This window comes from Drosophila biarmipes, chromosome 2R (genome assembly GCF_025231255.1).
Source record: "Drosophila biarmipes strain raj3 chromosome 2R, RU_DBia_V1.1, whole genome shotgun sequence".
Lineage (NCBI taxonomy): Eukaryota > Metazoa > Arthropoda > Insecta > Diptera > Drosophilidae > Drosophila > Drosophila biarmipes.
In genome coordinates, this window is record NC_066615.1 from 19,993,634 (window position 1) to 20,011,672 (window position 18,039).

Here is an 18,039-nt window from a genome sequence, read left to right on the forward strand (position 1 = left end):
GAAGACCCCAGATACAGGCGATGATATAGAACTCGCTTTATATATATTACAAAAGTACTACGAATAAAACTTCAATTTGTTTTATTAATAACTAAAAGGTTTATTAATAGGTATGCAATGGTAGTTAGGTGTGGTTTTTATCAGCAGGGATTATCCACGTTCTCGGATTCTTTAGATGTGCTTTCGGTGGCTTCTTCGGTTTCGGCTTCTAATAACTTTTTATCCTCGTTAGTGGTTCCTGCTGTGGATTCCTCACTATTGGGTTCAGGTCCCTGATCTGTCTTCTTGGCATTTGAAGGCTCCTTGCTTTCATCCTTAGCTTGTCCGCTAGTTCTTCCTTCTGAAGATCCTTCATCAACTCCTTCGGAATCTTTCTCTATTGCCTCAACTTTTGAAGATTCCTTGCTTTCATCCTTGTCTTCCTTGCAATCCACTTCTTCCTTTTCTACGGGGTTAGTGTCCGCCTTTTCTTCAGCTACCTCTTGAGCCTCTTCCTCCCCAGAATCTGAGTTACTAGACTCTGAGGCTTCCTTGGCCTGTGGCTTCTTTTCCTCCCTGGGCTTCTTAACCCGCTGTTTCCTCTTTTGCCGCTTGGCCCTTTTCTTGGCAGTTTTCTCTTCGGCCGCCCGACGATTGTCGTCCAACTTCTGCTGATAGGCCTCATCGGCAGCTTCGCGGGCGCTCTGGTTCTGGATGTTCTTCTGGCGGGCGTACTCCTTCCGGCGCAGGTGGCGGTACACATGGAACTCCCCGGATCCCGCGCCGGCACTACTGCCCATGACGTTCCGGACAAAGGTGGGCACCGAGGACATGAAGTCCCGCTCGCGCCGCTGCTCGGGTATTATCACAGGCTTGTCCTAGCAATTGGAAATGTTTAATAAAAAGTTAGCCCATTAAGTGCATCAAAACATACCGGATTCTTCATGAGTTTCTCCAGCTTCAGCCGTTGCAGATCTGTGGCGGTTTTGACGAATGGCCGCAGGGGCTGGTCCTTGCCATCGGAATCGCTGTCCCCAGCTTCTCCATCCTTCTTCTTTTTCTTTGGTTTCGGTTCATGTTCTTTAACCAGGTTTTTTATAAGCGACATTTTGTTTGCCTAAAAAACAGTACATTTTGTGTGGCTGCAGTGCAATTGTATTAAAATACCAATCATATTGTGAATGTAATGTTACAGCGAATTGAAAGTATTTTTTTTTATCAGTTTTGATTTTATTGAAAATGGTTAGTGGACTTTGTTTCGGGGCTTAAACCTACCTTAGACAACTTTTGTTGCAGAAACTTCCTATCCCTTAAATTTAAGGAGGTAGAAGTTTATGGATAAATAACTCACAATTTAAAAACACAAAATAAGCAATTCTCCATGCCAAAATGACGAGCCCTCATCGTGTCACGCTCTCCACTCCCACCTCTAGCAACACATGAAATACCACAAAAATACTAGACCTAATCAGGCGACAGGCCCTTTTTCCAGCGGTATTTTCGAACCTTCAGCCGGGGGCCACACTCTCAGCCGTCAACAAACGCGTTATTTTTTAGCGGAGCGGATCGGCCGAATTATATCCTCGATAAGTAATGTGCTGAAAAGAACAGGACTACCAAAGAGCCACTTGTCATAGATGCGTACGGGATCGTTAGCCAAAGCCAAACAACAATCACGTTCGCAATCGACCAGAAAGACACTCGAAATCGAAGCGAAATCCCGAACTCGGCGAGCGGTTAGAGTTGTGTAACACGGACGGACGGGCCCGAGAAGAAGAAACGTGAACGCGAGCGCTGTGTGTTGAGTTGAGTTGCAGGTGAATCGGGAACGGGAGCAGTTAGCATGGCGCTTGAGACGGAGGCGAAGAACATAGCCGCCACGGGCGATGCGACGGCAACCACAAAGGCCAGCGGCAAGGCCAAGGAGAACAACAACACGGCCGGCGGCAAAAAGAATCTGAATCCGAATCAGCAGAATCAGCAGAATCAGAGCCAGAACTTGGTCAATGGCAATGGCACGGCTGTCGACGGTCCGGTTGCGAAGAAGAAAGGTGCGTTCAACTTTCCGCCTACGCCCATGCCTTGCCCCCAGCAAACCACCCCCTTTGGCGCTGCCTAGGAAACTGCCTCAATATTTTATTTGCCGTTGCCGCAAAAGCCAATCACATAACAATTTTAACATTACGTAATGGCCTTTTTCTCCCCTATAATGCTTTAAAAGCGGCGCCCGTTGTCTATGGCTGCCCCTCCGCCCCCTTTCCGACCCCTTCCCTGCCCAGGCCCCCCGCCCGCCCGGCCCCCTCTAGAAACCGCGTGCGTTACAAATGCAATTGTAGAAGTACTTGTGCCTGTGTATTGGAGTTCAGTGCGTGTGTGGCGCTCTCCCACTCTCTTGGCATGGCAACGCACATGTTATTAACCCGGCGACGGCGGCGAAATGTTCATTAACCCCCCGGGCGGATTTCTTGTTGCGTTTAACCTACAATTAACACGTGCACGGCCCGAAATGCATGCACTTAACACACGCAAATCGCTCGGCAATTATGTAAATCATGTTTTCTGTGCGCCAGACGCATTGCATCGCTCTAGTATCACTCTCAGCCCCAGAAGAGTTAATCTCTCGCGCCCTCTCTTTCGCGCTCTCTGGCGGTTAATGTACATTGTACTTATCACTTTTGCTTTCTCCGCTCTCTCCCACTCTCATTATCTCTCTCCGTATCGCACAGTGCTGCAAGTTAGTATGGGACTGTTGAAATTAGCATGGCCATGCTAAGCCCAGTTCTCTGAGAGATCGGAGGAGATTGGATTATTCGTTGGGTGCACGGACTCCGAACGATCCATCGAACCCGGCCCCTTTGGCCTTATCAGCCTGCTTTTGGTGTTTCTGTTTGTTTTTCTGCTGTTTTGTTGTACGTTCTGTGCCTGCCGGCGAACACAGACACAGTGAGCGGCAGAAGTATGCGCACATGCGGTGTTGTTATGTAAAAATGGGAGATAGGAGAAGCTACGACGATGATATAGGACAGATGTGCGAAACTCATTTGAATTTGGGCCACTGGATTTACATAATGGATTGTGCTCTTTCTAGCTCACTTAAAAATTGAGAGTTACAAATTTATTTTAAGTATCTTAAAAAAATAATTGTTCCCATAAAGTACCAATGATCTTATAAATAATATAGAAAAAATCATATGGTAGATGCCGATATATAACTTTTTTTTAAAGTAGGTCCGCAAAGTGCAGTCGCAAAAAGTATATTTTAGTTCTTTAAAAAAGGCTTCCCGTTGAAGTTGAAAAATAATTTAATTAAGCAAAATAAATATGTAGGTATTATATGAATTCAGCATATGAAAAAGAGCTCCATACTGTCAAAAATAAATCGAATTCAATATGTGCAGATAAATTCTGCTCTAGAAATAGTAAAATTCTGGCCTTACTGGCGACGTCTGGAATACAGAAAAGACTTGTAGAAGATTCTTCTTAGAGACCTTTGTATAACAGCCGGTCCAAAGTTCATGTTTCCCCCATTCATCGAACAAGTTACACAATGCTCCAGATGCCTATCCCAATATTGACTAACAAATTGCGCTTTTTGCCCCCTTGCAGGCAAGAAGAACCGCAACAAAAGCCCGACCGAACCTACTGCTGAACCCGTGGACGCGGGGCTGAGCAACGGGCATGCCGAGAAGGCAGCTGGAGAGGAGGGCGATGCCAATGCCAATGTGGAGAAAGCGGAGGCCGGCGCAGCTCCGGAGGCTGAGGGGGAGGACATCGACCTGGACGCCCTGCACGACGTTGGCATCACGGTCAACATCAGCAGTCCCGGCGCAGATCTGCTCTGCGTCCAGCTGTCGAGCATGGAGCTGGTGCAGGAAATCCACCAGCTGCTGATGGACCGCGAGGAGACCTGCCATCGCACCTGCTTCTCGCTGCAGCTGGACAACGTCACGCTGGATAACTTCGCCGAGCTTAAGACAATCGAGCAGCTGGAGCAGGGCTCCACCATCAAGGTGGTAGAGGAGCCGTACACCATGCGGGAGGCCCGCATCCATGTGCGCCATGTGCGCGATCTTCTCAAGAACCTAGATCCGGCGGACGCGTACAATGGCATCGACTGCACTTCGCTGACCTACTTAAACACGATCACGCAGGGTGATCTGTTGGACAAGAAGAAGACGCGACCGGACTCTGTGGACTGCACGCCGCCGGAGTATGTGACTCCGGGCGTGTACGAACCGCCACTGTTGCCACTGCATCCCAATGTGAAGAATGCCAAGGGACCACAGGCTCTCAAGGTACTCACTACATCCGCCTGGAACCCGCCGCCCGGTCCCCGCAAGCTGCACGGCGACCTCATGTATCTGTACGTGGTCACCATGGAGGACAAACGCTTCCACATCTCCGCCTGCTCCAAGGGCTTCTACATCAACCAGTCGACGGACGACACTTTCAACCCCAAGCCCGACAATCCAAGCCACCTCAGCCACTCGCTGATCGATCTACTCTCCCACATATCACCATCGTTCCGACGTGCCTTCCAGACCATCCAGAAGCGACGCACCATGCGCCACGCCTTCGAGCGGGTGGCCACGCCCTACCAGGTGTACCAGTGGGCATCGCCCACGTTGGAGCACACGGTGGACGCCATTCGCGCCGAGGATGCTTTCAGCTCCAAGTTGGGGTAAGTGTTGTTTGTTCCGTTCTATAAATTCCTGAGTTATCATTGTTGGCTCTATGTAGCCTTATATCGTTGCAATAAAGTTAAATGTATATTGTATTGTATTTTTTTTATCTCTCTAATACATTACATCTTCCAATTAACTTACCCTTGGTCCTCTTATTCCTCAGCTACGAAGAGCACATCCCCGGACAGACTCGCGACTGGAACGAGGAGCTGCAGACGACGCGGGAACTGCCACGCAAGACACTGCCAGAGCGCTTGCTGCGCGAGCGCGCCATCTTCAAGGTGCACGGGGACTTCGTGACCGCCGCCACGAGGGGCGCCATGGCCGTTATCGACGGCAACGTGCTGGCCATCAACCCCGGCGAGGACTCCAAGATGCAGATGTTCATCTGGAACAACATATTCTTCTCGCTGGGCTTCGATGTGAGGGATCACTACAAGGAGCTTGGCGGCGACGCAGCTGCCTTTGTAGCACCGCGCTACGATCTGCATGGCGTACGGGTTTACAACGCTGTGGATGTAGAAGGATTGTACACACTGGGAACCGTGGTGATCGATTACCGCGGCTATCGTGTCACCGCACAGTCCATTATTCCCGGTATTCTGGAGCGGGAGCAGGAGCAGAGCGTGGTCTACGGCTCCATTGACTTTGGCAAGACGGTGTTGAGCCATCCCAAGTACTTGGAGCTTCTGCGACAGGCGGGAAAACACTTGAAGATTTTGCCGCACGCGGTCCTTAACGAGCGAGATGAGCCCGTCGAACTGTGCTCCTCGGTGGAGTGCAAGGGCATCATCGGCAACGATGGCAGGCACTACATCCTCGACCTGTTGCGCACCTTCCCGCCAGATGTGAACTTCCTGAAGCTTCAGGATGTTAAGATTAGCAAGGAGCTGGCCGATATGGGTTTCCCCATCGAGCACCGGCACAAACTGTGCTGCTTGCGTCAAGAGCTCCTTGAAGCCTTCATCGAGGATCGCTATGTGAGCTTCATCCGCATTGCCGCCGTGCATCTGCAACAGCTCAATGCCAAGAAGCAATCTGAGAAGACGGAGAAGCCAGTGGCCGCCATAGAAGGTGTGGAGGCAGAAGCAAAGGTAAACGGAGCTGAAAAGACAGACGACAACGAGGAGAAGAAGGAAGAGAAGGAGGAGAAGGAGAAGCCCACTTCTAGCGAAACGAAGACCGCCGAGGCCATGGTTAACGCCATCCGTGAGGCACAGTCCAATGTGGCTACCTCCAACGAGGTGCAAGCTGCCGAGGTGGTTAAACGAGCCTGCGCCGCCGTTGGCTCGCTGAAGGAGAAGGAGTTCGACTTCCGTTTCAACCCCGATGTGTTCTCGCCCGGTATTCGTCATGTTGATGGCGAGGAGGGCACCTGCAGCTCTCTGGCCAAGCAGAAGGTGCTCGTCCAGGAAGCCGCTGAGTTCCTGGTCCTTAAGCAGATTCCCGCCTTCATCAAGGAGCACTTGTCCCACTCCTCACCACCGATCGATGGCCAGAGCCTGACGGAATCCCTGCACAGCCACGGCATAAACGTGCGCTACCTGGGCAAAGTTATCAAAATGCTGGGCCAGATGCCACGCATGGACTACCTGTACAGGATCGCCGTCCTCGAGCTGATTGTGCGAGCCACCAAGCACATCTACTACACCTACATGCAGAACACAGAGCCTCTGCACCTGTCCGCAGCCATCAGCCACTTCCTCAACTGTCTGCTGACCAACGGACCCGTCAACCCGGCCGTGAGCAGCGAGGAGGCGCACAAGAAACGCGGCAACGGCGGCAAGCACAACAAGCACAAGTCCTCCAAGGGCGGCAAGGGTCAGCAGCAGCAACAGCAGGCGGCTGGCAATCAGAACGGCAGCTCGTCCGGTTCCTCCAATGGCTCATCCGCTTCCGATTGGACCCTGGTTACTCCCCGATCCCTGTGGCAGCAAATCCGGCGGGAGGCCAAGGCCTACTGGGACTGGGAACTGGACTGCGACTCGATCGACAGCGCCGTCAGCAAGTTCGGCATCCTGCGGATCAGCCTGCTGCGCGCCTTCTGCCTGAAGGTGGGCATCCAGGTGCTGCTGCGCGAGTACAACTTCGAGTCCAAGCACAAGCCGACCTTTGGCGACGACGACATCGTCAACGTGTTCCCGGTGGTGAAGCATATTAGCCCACGGGCAACCGACGCCTATAACTTCTACACCACGGGCCAGGCCAAGATCCAGCAGGGCATGTTCAAGGAGGGCTACGAGCTGATCAGCGAGGCACTCAACCTGCTGAACAACGTCTTCGGGGCGATGCACCAGGAGAACGGTTCCTGCCTGCGGATGCTGGCCAGGCTGAGCTATCTGCTGGGCGATGCCCAAGATGCTCTGGCCATTCAGCAGCGCGCAGTGATCATGAGCGAGCGAGTGAACGGCATTGACCATCCCTCTACCATTTTGGAATACGTACGTAGTGTGACTTTCTGCTTATACGTCTAGTTGTTCATTTAATGTATTTTGCAGACACACTTATCACTCTATTCGTTTGCTAACGGACATGTGGGCATGTCCCTCAAGCTGCTGTACAGAGCTCGCTATCTGATGGTGCTCATCTGCGGTGAAGATCACCCAGAGGTGGCACTGATCGATGTAAGTTGAGCCCTTAGTTCAGCAGAGAATTTGATTTAACCGCTTTTATCTGCTACTTTCAGAGCAACATAAGTTTGATTTTGCATGCGCTGGGTGAATACGAGTTGTCGCTGCGGTTCATCGAGCATGCCCTTAAGCTGAACCTCAAATACTTCGGCAACAAGGCCATGCATGTGGCAGTCAGCTATCACCTGATGGCCCGCACCCAGTCCTGCATGGGCGACTTCCGCTCGGCCCTAAACAACGAGAAGGAAACCTACTCTATTTACAAGTCACAGGTAGATGAAGTCTATGTTCTGCTAGATAAATCAAGCTAAATATTATATATTTTTTTAATAGCTCGGCGAGAAGCACGAGAAGACCCGGGACTCGGCCGAGTGCCTGCGCCTCCTGACCCAGCAGGCTGTGCTGCTGCAGCGCAAGATGAACGACATCTATTCCAGTGGCAAGCTGACCAGCGACCTGCCACCCATCCACATCACACCACCCTCGATGGGCTCGGTGCTGGACATGCTAAATACCATCAACGGCATTCTGTTTGTGCAGATTAGGTGAGACTTTGGCAATTAACATTTATCAATAGCCCTTCTGACTTGTTCCTCTATTGAACTTGATAGCCAAAAAGACATTGTCAAGGTGCGCAGCGAGATCGAGAAGCATTTGAAGGCCAACAGCGCCGAGAGCGAGGTGAACGATGCCATCAAATCCATTGTGGCCGCCGCCAACAATAATGGTGAGGCCGAGGGGGGCGAGCCGAAGGAAGCCCAGGAGCAGGCAGCAGCAGCAGGCACGCAGCTAACGAACGGGGAGAAGGCCACGACCACCACTGAGGCGACTTCAAGTTGAACACTCCAGAGGCAAAGTTAAACAATTGAAATCCCAAACAGTCACAAAATTTGCCGCCTGTGCGTCGCATTGTCGTAACCGTATCCGTTAATCGTATTTTGGGACTGAGCAAAATTAAAACACCTACGTTTGGAACTACTGAAGCAATGACAACCTACCAATTGCAACATCAACATCAACAACCAGCAACAACAACCCACATCGTAATAAAACATAATTGTATATGTTTTTCTTAAAGGCTGCTCTTGTACTGCTCACACACATCGCATCGCGTCGTATTTAAGAATACGCATAGAAGGACCCCTAGCCATTTGTGGCTTGGGCCAATAAAATACTTTTAGGCTTAGTCAAGCAAACTATCAGCAACACTATTAAGCATCCTTATCCAAATAACCCAAAATCACCCGAAAAAAACCAGCTATAAAAAAAAGTTGACTTGTTTTTAAACACGAAAAGTCGTCTAGCTCATACACATATATGTTTTGTTAACCATTTGCAGACCCGTCAAATGCCTTTTATAGTTTGTAATCGATTGCACATAATCTTATGCATTGTTTTCTGTTGAATCAACTTTACAACGAGTGCAACTAAATATTTTACAATAACGTTAAGATTCGCCCGATTGGAAAAAGAAACCAGAAGAATTATTGAATGATTACGTTTTCGTTATACAACTATCATATAGATATATATCAGAAAAAATATATATATTATTCATATGTAATGCATACACTTTGGGTCCTTGGTGTGTCAGGGACCGCGAGAACATTTATTCATACGAAGAAAATGGTTTTTTATTATTAAAGGTCGAATTGCGATCAAATAAAAATGAAGCTGCCAAGTTGGGTTCGTATTTGAAGAGGCGGCAAATGTCCTGGGATGGCACTAAGCCTAAACTTATCCAAACTTATAAGTAAGTCAGTTATAGGTGGGCAAACTGCAGTAAAACAATACTGGAATGAGTAGTCTTACAAATGCAAACTGTATTCTTAAAAACATGTACAACTTCTAGGTCATCTACTTCCGTTTCCTGCACTTATTGCGTCCCTTTCGCCTCCTGCCCGGCGTTTTATTGGGTGACTTGCCATTCTTAGCCGCCGCCGCCTGTTGCTGAGTTTTGGGCGTGGTTCCACCGGCTACTGCGGTGCTTCCACCCGCATTCGAGGTGCTGTTCTGCTTGCTGATCCGATTGGCGGCGCCCTGGCCACTGATCTTCTTCGACGGCAACAGGTGCTGGCTGACCAGCTCGCCCAGGACACCCTGGTGCGCCAGCATGGAGAGGAAGGTGCAGATGAACTTGTCGTAGTTGTGAGTGCGTCGACTGGCGTCCACCTTGAACATGTGTCGCCGATCGTTTTCGTCGGCCAGGTGCTGCTCGTTGATGGCTATCTCGGTGTCCAGGTTCTTGAGCAGCGACTGCAGATCCCGCGCGGTGAAGGCGCTCGGCTCCAGCAACGTGGTCGGGGTGTCCGGACGTTGTGAGTCTCCGTTACCCGATTCGCCCTGCTCGTCGGCCTTCAGAAGTTTCTGCAGGGTGCCAGACACGATGGCCTGGTTGGTGCGCAGCATTTTGAGCTTATGGGTTATGGCAATTCGCCTGTCCGGCACCACGGCCATGAGGTTGAAGCGTATGTCCTGTTCACCAGTGGCTATTCCCAGTCGCTCAGCCATCACGCGCCGAAACTTGTCCGTCCAGTCCTCGCTATCCTCCCATCCTCCATGGTTCATGGGATACGGTTTTAGACCATCCAGCTCAAACAGCTGTCCGTTGATAGGCACAAAGCTGACGAAGTGGAACGCCTCTCCGGTGAAGCGACAGCTGGAGACGCCAGCTCCAGTCCGCTCCAGACGCCGGCGAGCCTGCGGCATTGCATGCGAGTTGTGGGCACAAGCCAGTTCCGGTGTGTTGCCAATAGCCAGACCTTTGTTCTCCGGACTCATGCCCTTAGTGTGGGCTTTCAGCCGGCTGAGAGTGTCGCCCAGCTGCAGGTTGTTCTCGTTGCAGTTGAGAAGCACGGAGAGCAGGGCGTGTGTGGCACAGCTATTGGGTACCACCTGCTGGGCGAAGAAAATGCTGGAAATGGCCTCCTCATCCTTGACGAATATCTCTGCCGTCGTCTCCACGATTTTGCGTCTGGCACGCCGCTCTTCGATCCAGCGAAAGAGGAATATGAAACCGTAGGGACTCTCGATGGGCTTCTGCAGGTCGTACACCTCCTCCACCTGAACATCATGACCTGTGGAAGATAAAGGTGTATTAGGAGAATATGTGGCAGGTGAGTTTTTAAACAAATTACAGCCGAAATCCTTGAGCAGCAGGGTGAAGAGACCTGGATCGGACTCTAGCTCCAGCCAGCCGTCCGCCAGCTGCGCCATTGGCATTGTGGTTGCTGCGGAAGCCGTGGCCAGGAGCGCATTGCTGCTAAGACCGCTGTTGCCCCCGGCTGCTGCTGCCGCCTGGGGTCCATTGCCTCCTCCAGAGGCGTTCATGGTAAATATTGGATATATATTTATGATAATGATGCTGGAATCCTAGCAACTAAGTATGCTTGGATCTTATAGAGCCAGAGCTATGTGCTTGTCACAAATCTCCTCCGAGCAATTTTAAGGCTGAAATTTAAACAAGGACGATTAAAAAACACCAATAAAACAAATAATTAATGATTATTACATATCAAAAAAACTGCTTAATATGGCTAGTTTTGTTTTTCTGAGCGGCAGTTGCAATTTGTTTGCATAGACGATTAAGCCGAGGTCTTCGATGTTCTAGGATAAGGCCTTGACCAGCCCAATATTTGAGTAATCCGCTCCGCAGTCAAACGCCTCGACAGCCGGCTGCCTATTATCCATAATTCGTTTAAATCGAAACAAATTTAAATGTTTAACCAAAATAGTTTTTTCCCTGCTTCCTCTTTCCCACTTTGCCATTCGCAGGGTGCACGCACACTTCGATAACGATAGGTAACCGTTGGCCTGTACGTTCAACGATCTGGCATCACTGCTTGGAGTTTATAGTCAGCTGTTATTGACGTAACTTTTACTTTTTTCCTTGGATTTCGGTGGAAACTAAATTGTTTTTCGAAATGGTTCGCCCCACGCTCGTTACCCTGGCCAAGCGCGTGCCGCTCATCCATTTCCGCAAGGGCGGAGTGGGCGCGCCGGGGGCACAGTCGGCAAACCAGCAGGCAAGTTCCCAGCCAGCAGGAGGCAAAAAGGTTAACCCAGCCCATTTCTTAACTACGATATGAGGACCCCTTGTTGGCACAATAATCAATAAAGTATTCTTCATTTAGTTGGCCGGTGGACCCGCAATCGAGGACTACGAGCTGCCGGCGCGGTTCGCCCGCAAGCCCATCGATCCCGAGGAGGCGGCGTACATCAACAATGGGGGTATTCCCAACTAGAAGGCCCCACGCAGAGTGCTGCTTGTAAAATAAACACCAAGGTGTCACACAGCTGTTTTAGACCCGGACGTCACTCAAATATCACACATGTTTAGCGTAAATTATTCAAGTTCGAATTAAAATGAGTAAAATGGAATGTAATTATTGGCACTGGCGGCGCCGGAATGCCTTTGTTTGAAAAACATATGGAGCTTTCGCTGCTTCGCTGTGAATGGCACTGGGGGGCCCGAGAGGAAGAAGAAGAGCTGCTCACTGCTCATCTGAAACGAAAGCCATCGGTAGTGCTCGGTTTTCACACGCTTCGATCGCTTGTTTGTTTTGTGGTATAATACATTAGCCCCCGCCCACCAGCGACCACCCGCCCGCTCATCGCCCCCCGTATCGCGAACAAAGAGTGGAAAATTTCCGTGTCAGCTGAAAAGACCCTTTGGCAGCCAGCAACTATATAGCTACTGGGCCCCGTGTCTCTGCGGCCCCACGTAAACACCCGGATCCGTTGTATCCCCCACCTGGATGGGTGTGAGGCGTAGTATGCCAGTGAACTGTGCCAACAAGGACTGTCTGGGTCTCCGCAAGCGTGTCTGTGGTCTGCACCAAACCTGGAAGTGGCTGCATCAGACGCCCGCCCTGCACGAATACCTAATCTCCGCCAGCTCCGTGGCTGCAAACACATCCCGAACCAGCCGCACCGCCACAGTCTAAAGTCCAGAGCGACCAAAGCCATTTAAAACCAAAACGAATACATAGCCCCTAGATAGTAGCCCGAAAAAAGAAGAAAACAACAATACATAACCTAAAGAAGAGCACACACAGAACCAGGCAGAGCACCGTAGAAACCAACTGAACAACCCGTCAAGAGCTTTTTTCGACACCATTGACCTTGTTTCGCCTGCAAGTGCACTGCGTCTCAGTTCACCTGGCAACAGAACTCGCTCGCCGCACGCTTCTCACTTCCTTGTGTCAGCCATGAGCAGGCTGCTGCGTCGCAATTCCAGCCAGCTGCGGCTGCTCCTCACGCGCTTCGCCTCCGGCGGAGCACCAGTGGAGCCCCCGCAGGTGGCAGGCCAACAGGAGATCAGGAAGCCCAAGCGCCAGCCGCCACCCGTGGTGCCCGACTCGGAGATCAAGAAGTCCGTGTTCATCTCGCAGTCCAGCGATGTCTTTACCAATCTGGCGCTGGAGGACTGGTTGTACAAGAACTTTGACTTCAGCCACCACCATGTGCTGCTGTTGTGGGCCAACGATCCGTGCGTGGTGATTGGGCGCCACCAGAACCCCTTCACCGAGGCCAACGTCTCGCGGCTGGTGGAGCGCGGCATCACCCTCGCACGCCGGAACAGCGGCGGCGGAGCGGTGTACCATGATCTGGGCAACCTCAACTGCACCTTCTTCTCGCCCCGCGAGCGCTACGATCGCAAGTACAACCTGAACATCGTGACCAGGGCCTTGTTCCGCGAGTGGGCCATCAAGGCGGAGATCAATGAGCGCGACGACATTGTCGTGATGAACAAAAAGGTGAGGAGGAGCGGTGGCAATTGACTGGCTCTTATCAGGGAACGGGAATGGGGCGACCCCTTGTTGACCCCAAAAACAAGCGTCAGCCCACTCTAGCCACAGCTGGGGCTGTGCATCTGGTCTTTGTTGTGCCCACTTAACTAATTCGCCCTTGCTCAATTACAGATTTCCGGGACGGCGGCCAAGCTGGGACACCCGAACTCGTATCACCACTGCACCATTCTGGCCAGCGCCAACAAGCTGCACCTGGGCGAATCTCTGGTGCGCGAGCCGGCCAATTACATTAGCCGAGCGACTGCCTCGGTGCCGTCGCCGATACGTAATCTGGTGGATGTCAATCGCACGGTGAACGTTTCCCAGCTGCGCTCTGCCGTGGGCTACGAATATCTGCGGACGGCTGCCACCAAGCTGGAGGACGGCGGCAGCATGCAGACTATGCAGCAGCGTGGCTTTCAGCTGATCAATCCCACAGAGAAGTGGTTCCCCGGCATCGAGGAGCTACGCTCCAACTACAGCTCCTGGGACTGGGTCATCGGCAAGACGCCCAAGTTCACGGTGCAGAAGGACCTGGAGGTCAAGGGCGATGAGCAGGACATGAAGCTGAAACTGAGCGTGGAAGTGGAGGCCGTAAGATTGTCCTGTTTATAACAATTTCCCCCGTAACCATTGTTCATTCTCTAGGGATTGATGAAGGAGATCGGCATCCAGCTGCCGCAGAGCGACCAGCTCGTTCCGGTGGTCACTCCGCTCCAGGGAAAACCCTACAACGAGGAGAACCTGAACGGCATCCTGGGCGCCCTGAAGCTCGTCAGCGCATCGAATGTGAAGCAGGCCATAAACGGATCAGCATGATTCCTGTTGTGTTAGCTCGATAAAAAAAAAAAACAAAAAAAAGATATCCTTTATGTAGTTTGATGAATGCCCTAATATAGATTTAGTTTTTCCAAGAAACCATATTACTAACCTAGTATCTAAGCGTTTTACAAGCAAACTATTTACTTTTGTTACTCCGTTTTATATAAAAGAACTGCATTAAATGTTTAAACATTGAAACTCCAAATCGATCGATAAAGAAAGATCATATTGAAAAGCCCTCTATCAAAGTCCATATAAAAATATATATTTTTATTGCGTATAACCAATATAAAACGTAATAGATTTGTAAACTTGAATACAAAGTTAATATGGTAAAACTTTTAAGGCACTTGTTCGCTTTCTTTTGACACAAATTGGTTGAACATCTGTATATAAAATATATTACAATCTATAAACATGAATACTACGATACGGGATAACAATCATGGTCTGCGTGTCCTCCCTTTAATACGCCACAAAACGGAATAGAAGACATCAACGAAGAAATAGCTATAGAAATTGCACTCTGAACGGGGCGCGGGGGAACTGGCTTAGATGTGAACCGTTTGCACCAACTCTGGCAGGTTCTGGTAATCGGGATCGCGGGCGAAGAACTCCGCGAGATAGACGAAGGTCGGCCGATCCTTGGGTCGCTCCTTCCAGCAGCTCTGCATCACGGCATAGATGTATGCAGGACAGAGATCGGGCTGCGGCAAACGCACTCCACTGTCCACCAACTTAATGGCATCCACATTGGATATCTCGCCGTAAGGCGGCGCGCCCAGGGAAAACATCTCCCAGATGGTCACTCCAAAGGACCACACGTCGCTGGCGTGCGAAAAGATGCCAAGGTTGAAGCTTTCGGGGGCGTACCAGCGTATGGGCCAACGGCCGCCCTGGGTGAACTGGTATTCCGTGCTGCCTGGCCGCAGGGATCGCGACATGCCGAAGTCACTGATCTTGGCCTGGTGGCGGGCGGTCAGTAGAATATTCCTGGCGGCCAGATCGCGGTGCACAAAATGCTGAGATTCCAGATAATGCATGCCTAATAAAGTAATTGCAAAATGAGTTGAAAAGAAACAAACTTCTCTTCATTTTAACCTACCACAGGCAATCTGCGATGCCCAGACCTTTAGCTCCGAATTAGCCTTGATCTCAGCCCCGTGATCCAGGAGGTACTGCAGCATGGAGCCCAGTGGAGCCAGCTCCTGCACCATCATAAGCATCTCTCCTTTCGAAATACCAATCAGTCGCACTATGCACTTGTGCTCCAGCCGCATCATAACCGAGGCTTCACGTAGAAACTCCTGCTTGTTGCTGTGCTCATCGCTGAGCATCTTGATCGCCACCTCCATGCGGTATTCCTCGCCAGCTGCGTTTTTCCTCACCAGCCAGCCACTGTGAACGGATCCAAACTCCCCGTGTCCAATCTCGCTGTCCAGCACAAGATTTCCCGGCTCGATGAAGAACCTCAGCTTGGCCGCTTCCACGGCGGTGGAAGTGGGCGTGGTGGGGGTGCCGCTGCACTTTCGATGCAGGTAACTGGCCATCTCACTCTCCGTCGAAGCGGTGGAGATGATCGAGTTGAGGCGGGCCGCGGCGGGAGCCTTGATCTGCTGGTCCATCAGTGTGAGCACATCCACTGTGGGCTGGTAGCCATTGCTGATCAACTGGCCTGCTCGCTCCCGCTCGATGGCCACATCGCTCTTCGTGAAATACTCAACTTCGGCTTCAGTCTTGGGGGCAATGGGTGGCAGGTCAATCTCAATGGGTGTGTTGTTCTTGGGCACGTTGTACACTTCGCTGCCGCCAGCGGCAACTGCTCCGCCGTCCGCACTGAAGGTAAAGAACTCCGTGGAGAAGGATAGGCTCTTCAGCATGGGCGCAGCTGCCTGCAGCTCCTGCTCCGTCCTGGCCACGGAACCACTCACACTGCTCTCGGACTCGCTGCGCTTGCCCTTGGACTTGCTCTTGCGCAGGCTGTTCATGTCGAACAGCGCCTTCTTCGGACTCGTCAGGCGTAAAGTATTGAACATAGAGCTGCTGTTCTCCTTCTGTTTCTTCTTCGCAATGGTCAGGGCGGGCACATGGGGGTGTTGATGGAGCGAATGGGGCGACACTGGAGTGGGCGGTGTTGCTGGCGAAGTGGCTTTCGGCTTCACCAGGGATCGAGGTATAGTGGCGAACGAGGGCACCTCCGGCTTGGGCTGTGGCGGCACGGGGAACTTAAGGCTCACAGGCAGCCCGTACGAGAAGCGCATGAAGTGGGCTATCAAATGTTCTAAGCTGGGCCAGTAGGGACCGTCATCAATGTACAGAAACTTGGACTGGAAGCAAAGATTTCTTATAAAGGCAATTCGATACAATTTTGTGACCAACTCACCCCGCCGGACTGCAACTTAACACCATTCTGGTAGAGATCGGCTTGCGAAATACGAAAATTCTTGACCACCTGATCGCTGAGCAAGGTCAGCACCAATCCAGAAGCCGCCGGCGACTCGGAGTAGCGCACCAGAAAACAGCCTGAGGTGTCTATGCCCGGTTCCTTCGCAAGCAACCCCCTGGCATAATTTTGGAGTATGGCCACGGCCTCGTCTCGTGTCAGGGTGCCATGGTACCACTGCTCACGCGTAGTGTTTGCTGGTGTCAGCTTGTAGTTGAGCAGAAATTCTTCCACCGCCGTCTGGCCCGCTTCCTTGGCCAGATCGAATGGGAATTCACCCGAACTGGTCCTGGGCAGCGGCGGAGCTTCAGCCAAGAGCAATTCCTGCACAGCATCGAGGTTTCCGTGCTTGGCGGCCTCGTGGAGCGGGACATATCCGTTCTCTATGTTCCTGCCCTGGACATTTGCCTGTGCTGCGATTAGGGTGCGGATGAAACTGGCCGGCTTGGAGCGGGCGGCATACTAGAGATTAAATGGATTGCAATTAACAAAGAGCTGCCCACATATTCGATTTAAGGGGAGCCTTACGTGCAAGGGCTGGCAGCCGAAGGAGTCGGAGCTGTTGACCTGGACCTTTGCATTCAACAGTTCCTTGAGAATAACCTCGTCCGAGTGGAGGGCCGCCAAATGCAGCGCCGTCTGGCCATCCTGGTTCTTGGCATCAAAGTTCCGGTAGCCGCACTTAAGCAGCTCAATGACCACCTTGCTCTCGTTCTTGCTGGTGGCGCGGTGCAGCAGATTGGTCACTCCGTGGCTGCGGGTGTTGTGCGGTGGTGGATCCCGGATTAGAGGCACTGTCAGCTTGGTGGGCAGCCCATTAGCCGCCTGCTGGTAGTAGTCCACCAGAGTGTCCAGGCCGTGCAGGATCTTCGTCTGCACCTTGTCGTCGATGGAGAAAAAGGCGTCCTCGCCGCCATGTCGCCGCACTTGGTAGTGGCACACCTCCTGCTGGCACAGCAGGCTCAGCACAAAGTCCCCGGAGGCTGTGCTGCTCTCCCGCACCAGAAATGTCCCATCCTCGTAACCTGTTGATTGCGGTTTCCATTAGCCTTCATTAGTCTCGGGCTCCACCACGCCCACCTCTCGGGGCTCTGCTCTGAGCCACGGGAAAGGGGGCCCCGGCTCCAGACTCACCTTGCTTGAGAAGTTCGTCGGCTGCCTCGCGGGACAGGTTGCAGTGGAACCACTTCATGTGATCACTCATTTTTGGGCCATTTGCTCCAATCTCGTTCCTTTTTGTTAATAATTTACACGGAAGGTGGCTGTGGGTGGAATGTTGAAAAATACCACCTGTTGCAGAGTGGCTAGTGTGACCAGTTGCATCGCGCTGCCAACCATCGATAACAATTTGAGTTGGCGGGCGTTCAAATAAAGATTTGCTTGGTCTTTCCGCGATTTGATTATTATTATTGGTATAAACGACTATTAATCACATATAAACTAACAAATCATCCTGGTAATTTGAGGAGTAATTAATCACAATGCTGATTCATAAAAACCTTAAGGCTGAGCATGATTAAATTTTAATCCAGTGATTCAAACTTATTTTTCACTTGTAGGAATAACCCAGAACAGAAACTCAAAACCCATTTGTATTTATATTTCGTTTTCTGCATCTGCCGACAGCTGTTGTACACTGTATGTGTTGCGGCAGAGATCCAGCAAAGCTTTTGCCTAAGCTCGCTTAA

The 18,039-nt window shown here is 51.4% G+C and overlaps 7 protein-coding genes across 8 annotated transcripts; 4 read left to right on the forward strand and 3 right to left on the reverse strand.

The window, feature by feature from the left end:
* Positions 1 to 64: 64 nt before the first annotated feature.
* Positions 65 to 1,121, reverse strand: LOC108022821 (PRKR-interacting protein 1 homolog). The gene is made up of 2 exons (XM_017091962.3): positions 914 to 1,121; positions 65 to 857 (listed from the first exon to the last, which is right to left on the reverse strand). The coding sequence occupies exons 1-2, from the start codon at positions 1,085 to 1,087 to the stop codon at positions 141 to 143; spliced, it is 891 nt and encodes a 296-aa protein (XP_016947451.1). The 5' UTR covers positions 1,088 to 1,121; the 3' UTR covers positions 65 to 140.
* A 364-nt stretch (positions 1,122 to 1,485) lies between these two features.
* LOC108022629 (protein clueless) lies at positions 1,486 to 8,975 on the forward strand. The gene is made up of 7 exons (XM_017091677.3): positions 1,486 to 2,030; positions 3,586 to 4,660; positions 4,828 to 7,105; positions 7,163 to 7,288; positions 7,351 to 7,566; positions 7,628 to 7,839; positions 7,906 to 8,975. The coding sequence occupies exons 1-7, from the start codon at positions 1,823 to 1,825 to the stop codon at positions 8,132 to 8,134; spliced, it is 4,344 nt and encodes a 1,447-aa protein (XP_016947166.1). The 5' UTR covers positions 1,486 to 1,822; the 3' UTR covers positions 8,135 to 8,975.
* Positions 8,976 to 9,093: 118 nt separating this feature from the next.
* On the reverse strand, positions 9,094 to 11,080 carry LOC108022628 (ubiquitin carboxyl-terminal hydrolase calypso). The gene is made up of 3 exons (XM_017091676.3): positions 10,806 to 11,080; positions 10,432 to 10,744; positions 9,094 to 10,371 (listed from the first exon to the last, which is right to left on the reverse strand). Exons 2-3 carry the CDS (start codon positions 10,622 to 10,624, stop codon positions 9,152 to 9,154), a joined length of 1,413 nt encoding a protein of 470 aa, XP_016947165.1. The 5' UTR covers positions 10,625 to 10,744; positions 10,806 to 11,080; the 3' UTR covers positions 9,094 to 9,151.
* Positions 11,081 to 11,113: 33 nt separating this feature from the next.
* LOC108022711 (uncharacterized) lies at positions 11,114 to 11,679 on the forward strand. 2 transcript variants are annotated; one of them, XM_017091785.3, is made up of 2 exons: positions 11,114 to 11,349; positions 11,428 to 11,679. In XM_017091785.3, exons 1-2 carry the CDS (start codon positions 11,218 to 11,220, stop codon positions 11,536 to 11,538), a joined length of 243 nt encoding a protein of 80 aa, XP_016947274.1. In that variant the 5' UTR covers positions 11,114 to 11,217; the 3' UTR covers positions 11,539 to 11,679. The 2 variants fall into 2 exon arrangements, with proteins under 2 accessions (XP_016947274.1, XP_016947275.1); XM_017091786.3 differs by having other exon boundaries at positions 11,117 to 11,319.
* A 116-nt stretch (positions 11,680 to 11,795) lies between these two features.
* LOC108022712 (uncharacterized) lies at positions 11,796 to 12,323 on the forward strand. The gene has a single exon (XM_017091787.3). It carries the CDS (start codon positions 12,052 to 12,054, stop codon positions 12,238 to 12,240), a length of 189 nt encoding a protein of 62 aa, XP_016947276.1. The 5' UTR covers positions 11,796 to 12,051; the 3' UTR covers positions 12,241 to 12,323.
* A 145-nt stretch (positions 12,324 to 12,468) lies between these two features.
* LOC108022710 (lipoyltransferase 1, mitochondrial) lies at positions 12,469 to 14,330 on the forward strand. Its single transcript, XM_017091784.3, has 3 exons — positions 12,469 to 13,053; positions 13,219 to 13,680; positions 13,735 to 14,330. Exons 1-3 carry the CDS (start codon positions 12,505 to 12,507, stop codon positions 13,903 to 13,905), a joined length of 1,182 nt encoding a protein of 393 aa, XP_016947273.1. The 5' UTR covers positions 12,469 to 12,504; the 3' UTR covers positions 13,906 to 14,330.
* On the reverse strand, positions 14,158 to 17,633 carry LOC108022708 (tyrosine-protein kinase Shark). Its single transcript, XM_017091783.3, has 5 exons — positions 17,486 to 17,633; positions 16,880 to 17,376; positions 16,292 to 16,813; positions 15,014 to 16,235; positions 14,158 to 14,953 (listed from the first exon to the last, which is right to left on the reverse strand). Exons 1-5 carry the CDS (start codon positions 17,553 to 17,555, stop codon positions 14,460 to 14,462), a joined length of 2,805 nt encoding a protein of 934 aa, XP_016947272.1. The 5' UTR covers positions 17,556 to 17,633; the 3' UTR covers positions 14,158 to 14,459.
* Positions 17,634 to 18,039: the final 406 nt, after the last annotated feature.

Coding starts and splice junctions, on each gene's coding strand:
- LOC108022821 (XM_017091962.3), bottom strand. CDS start 1,087: ATGTCGCTTATAAAAAACCTGGTTAAAGAACATGAACCGAAACCAAAG. Junction 858..913: donor AGAAACTCATGAAGAATCCG/GTATGTTTTGAT, acceptor TCCAATTGCTAG/GACAAGCCTGTGATAATACC.
- LOC108022629 (XM_017091677.3), top strand. CDS start 1,823: ATGGCGCTTGAGACGGAGGCGAAGAACATAGCCGCCACGGGCGATGCG. Junction 2,031..3,585: donor TCCGGTTGCGAAGAAGAAAG/GTGCGTTCAACT, acceptor GCCCCCTTGCAG/GCAAGAAGAACCGCAACAAA. Junction 7,289..7,350: donor CAGAGGTGGCACTGATCGAT/GTAAGTTGAGCC, acceptor TGCTACTTTCAG/AGCAACATAAGTTTGATTTT.
- LOC108022628 (XM_017091676.3), bottom strand. CDS start 10,624: ATGAACGCCTCTGGAGGAGGCAATGGACCCCAGGCGGCAGCAGCAGCC. Junction 10,372..10,431: donor GCTGCTCAAGGATTTCGGCT/GTAATTTGTTTA, acceptor TATCTTCCACAG/GTCATGATGTTCAGGTGGAG.
- LOC108022711 (XM_017091785.3), top strand. CDS start 11,218: ATGGTTCGCCCCACGCTCGTTACCCTGGCCAAGCGCGTGCCGCTCATC. Junction 11,350..11,427: donor AGCCAGCAGGAGGCAAAAAG/GTTAACCCAGCC, acceptor TTCTTCATTTAG/TTGGCCGGTGGACCCGCAAT.
- LOC108022712 (XM_017091787.3), top strand. CDS start 12,052: ATGGGTGTGAGGCGTAGTATGCCAGTGAACTGTGCCAACAAGGACTGT.
- LOC108022710 (XM_017091784.3), top strand. CDS start 12,505: ATGAGCAGGCTGCTGCGTCGCAATTCCAGCCAGCTGCGGCTGCTCCTC. Junction 13,054..13,218: donor TTGTCGTGATGAACAAAAAG/GTGAGGAGGAGC, acceptor GCTCAATTACAG/ATTTCCGGGACGGCGGCCAA. Junction 13,681..13,734: donor TGAGCGTGGAAGTGGAGGCC/GTAAGATTGTCC, acceptor TTCATTCTCTAG/GGATTGATGAAGGAGATCGG.
- LOC108022708 (XM_017091783.3), bottom strand. CDS start 17,555: ATGAGTGATCACATGAAGTGGTTCCACTGCAACCTGTCCCGCGAGGCA. Junction 16,236..16,291: donor TTAAGTTGCAGTCCGGCGGG/GTGAGTTGGTCA, acceptor CTTTGCTTCCAG/TCCAAGTTTCTGTACATTGA. Junction 14,954..15,013: donor GGCATCGCAGATTGCCTGTG/GTAGGTTAAAAT, acceptor TTACTTTATTAG/GCATGCATTATCTGGAATCT.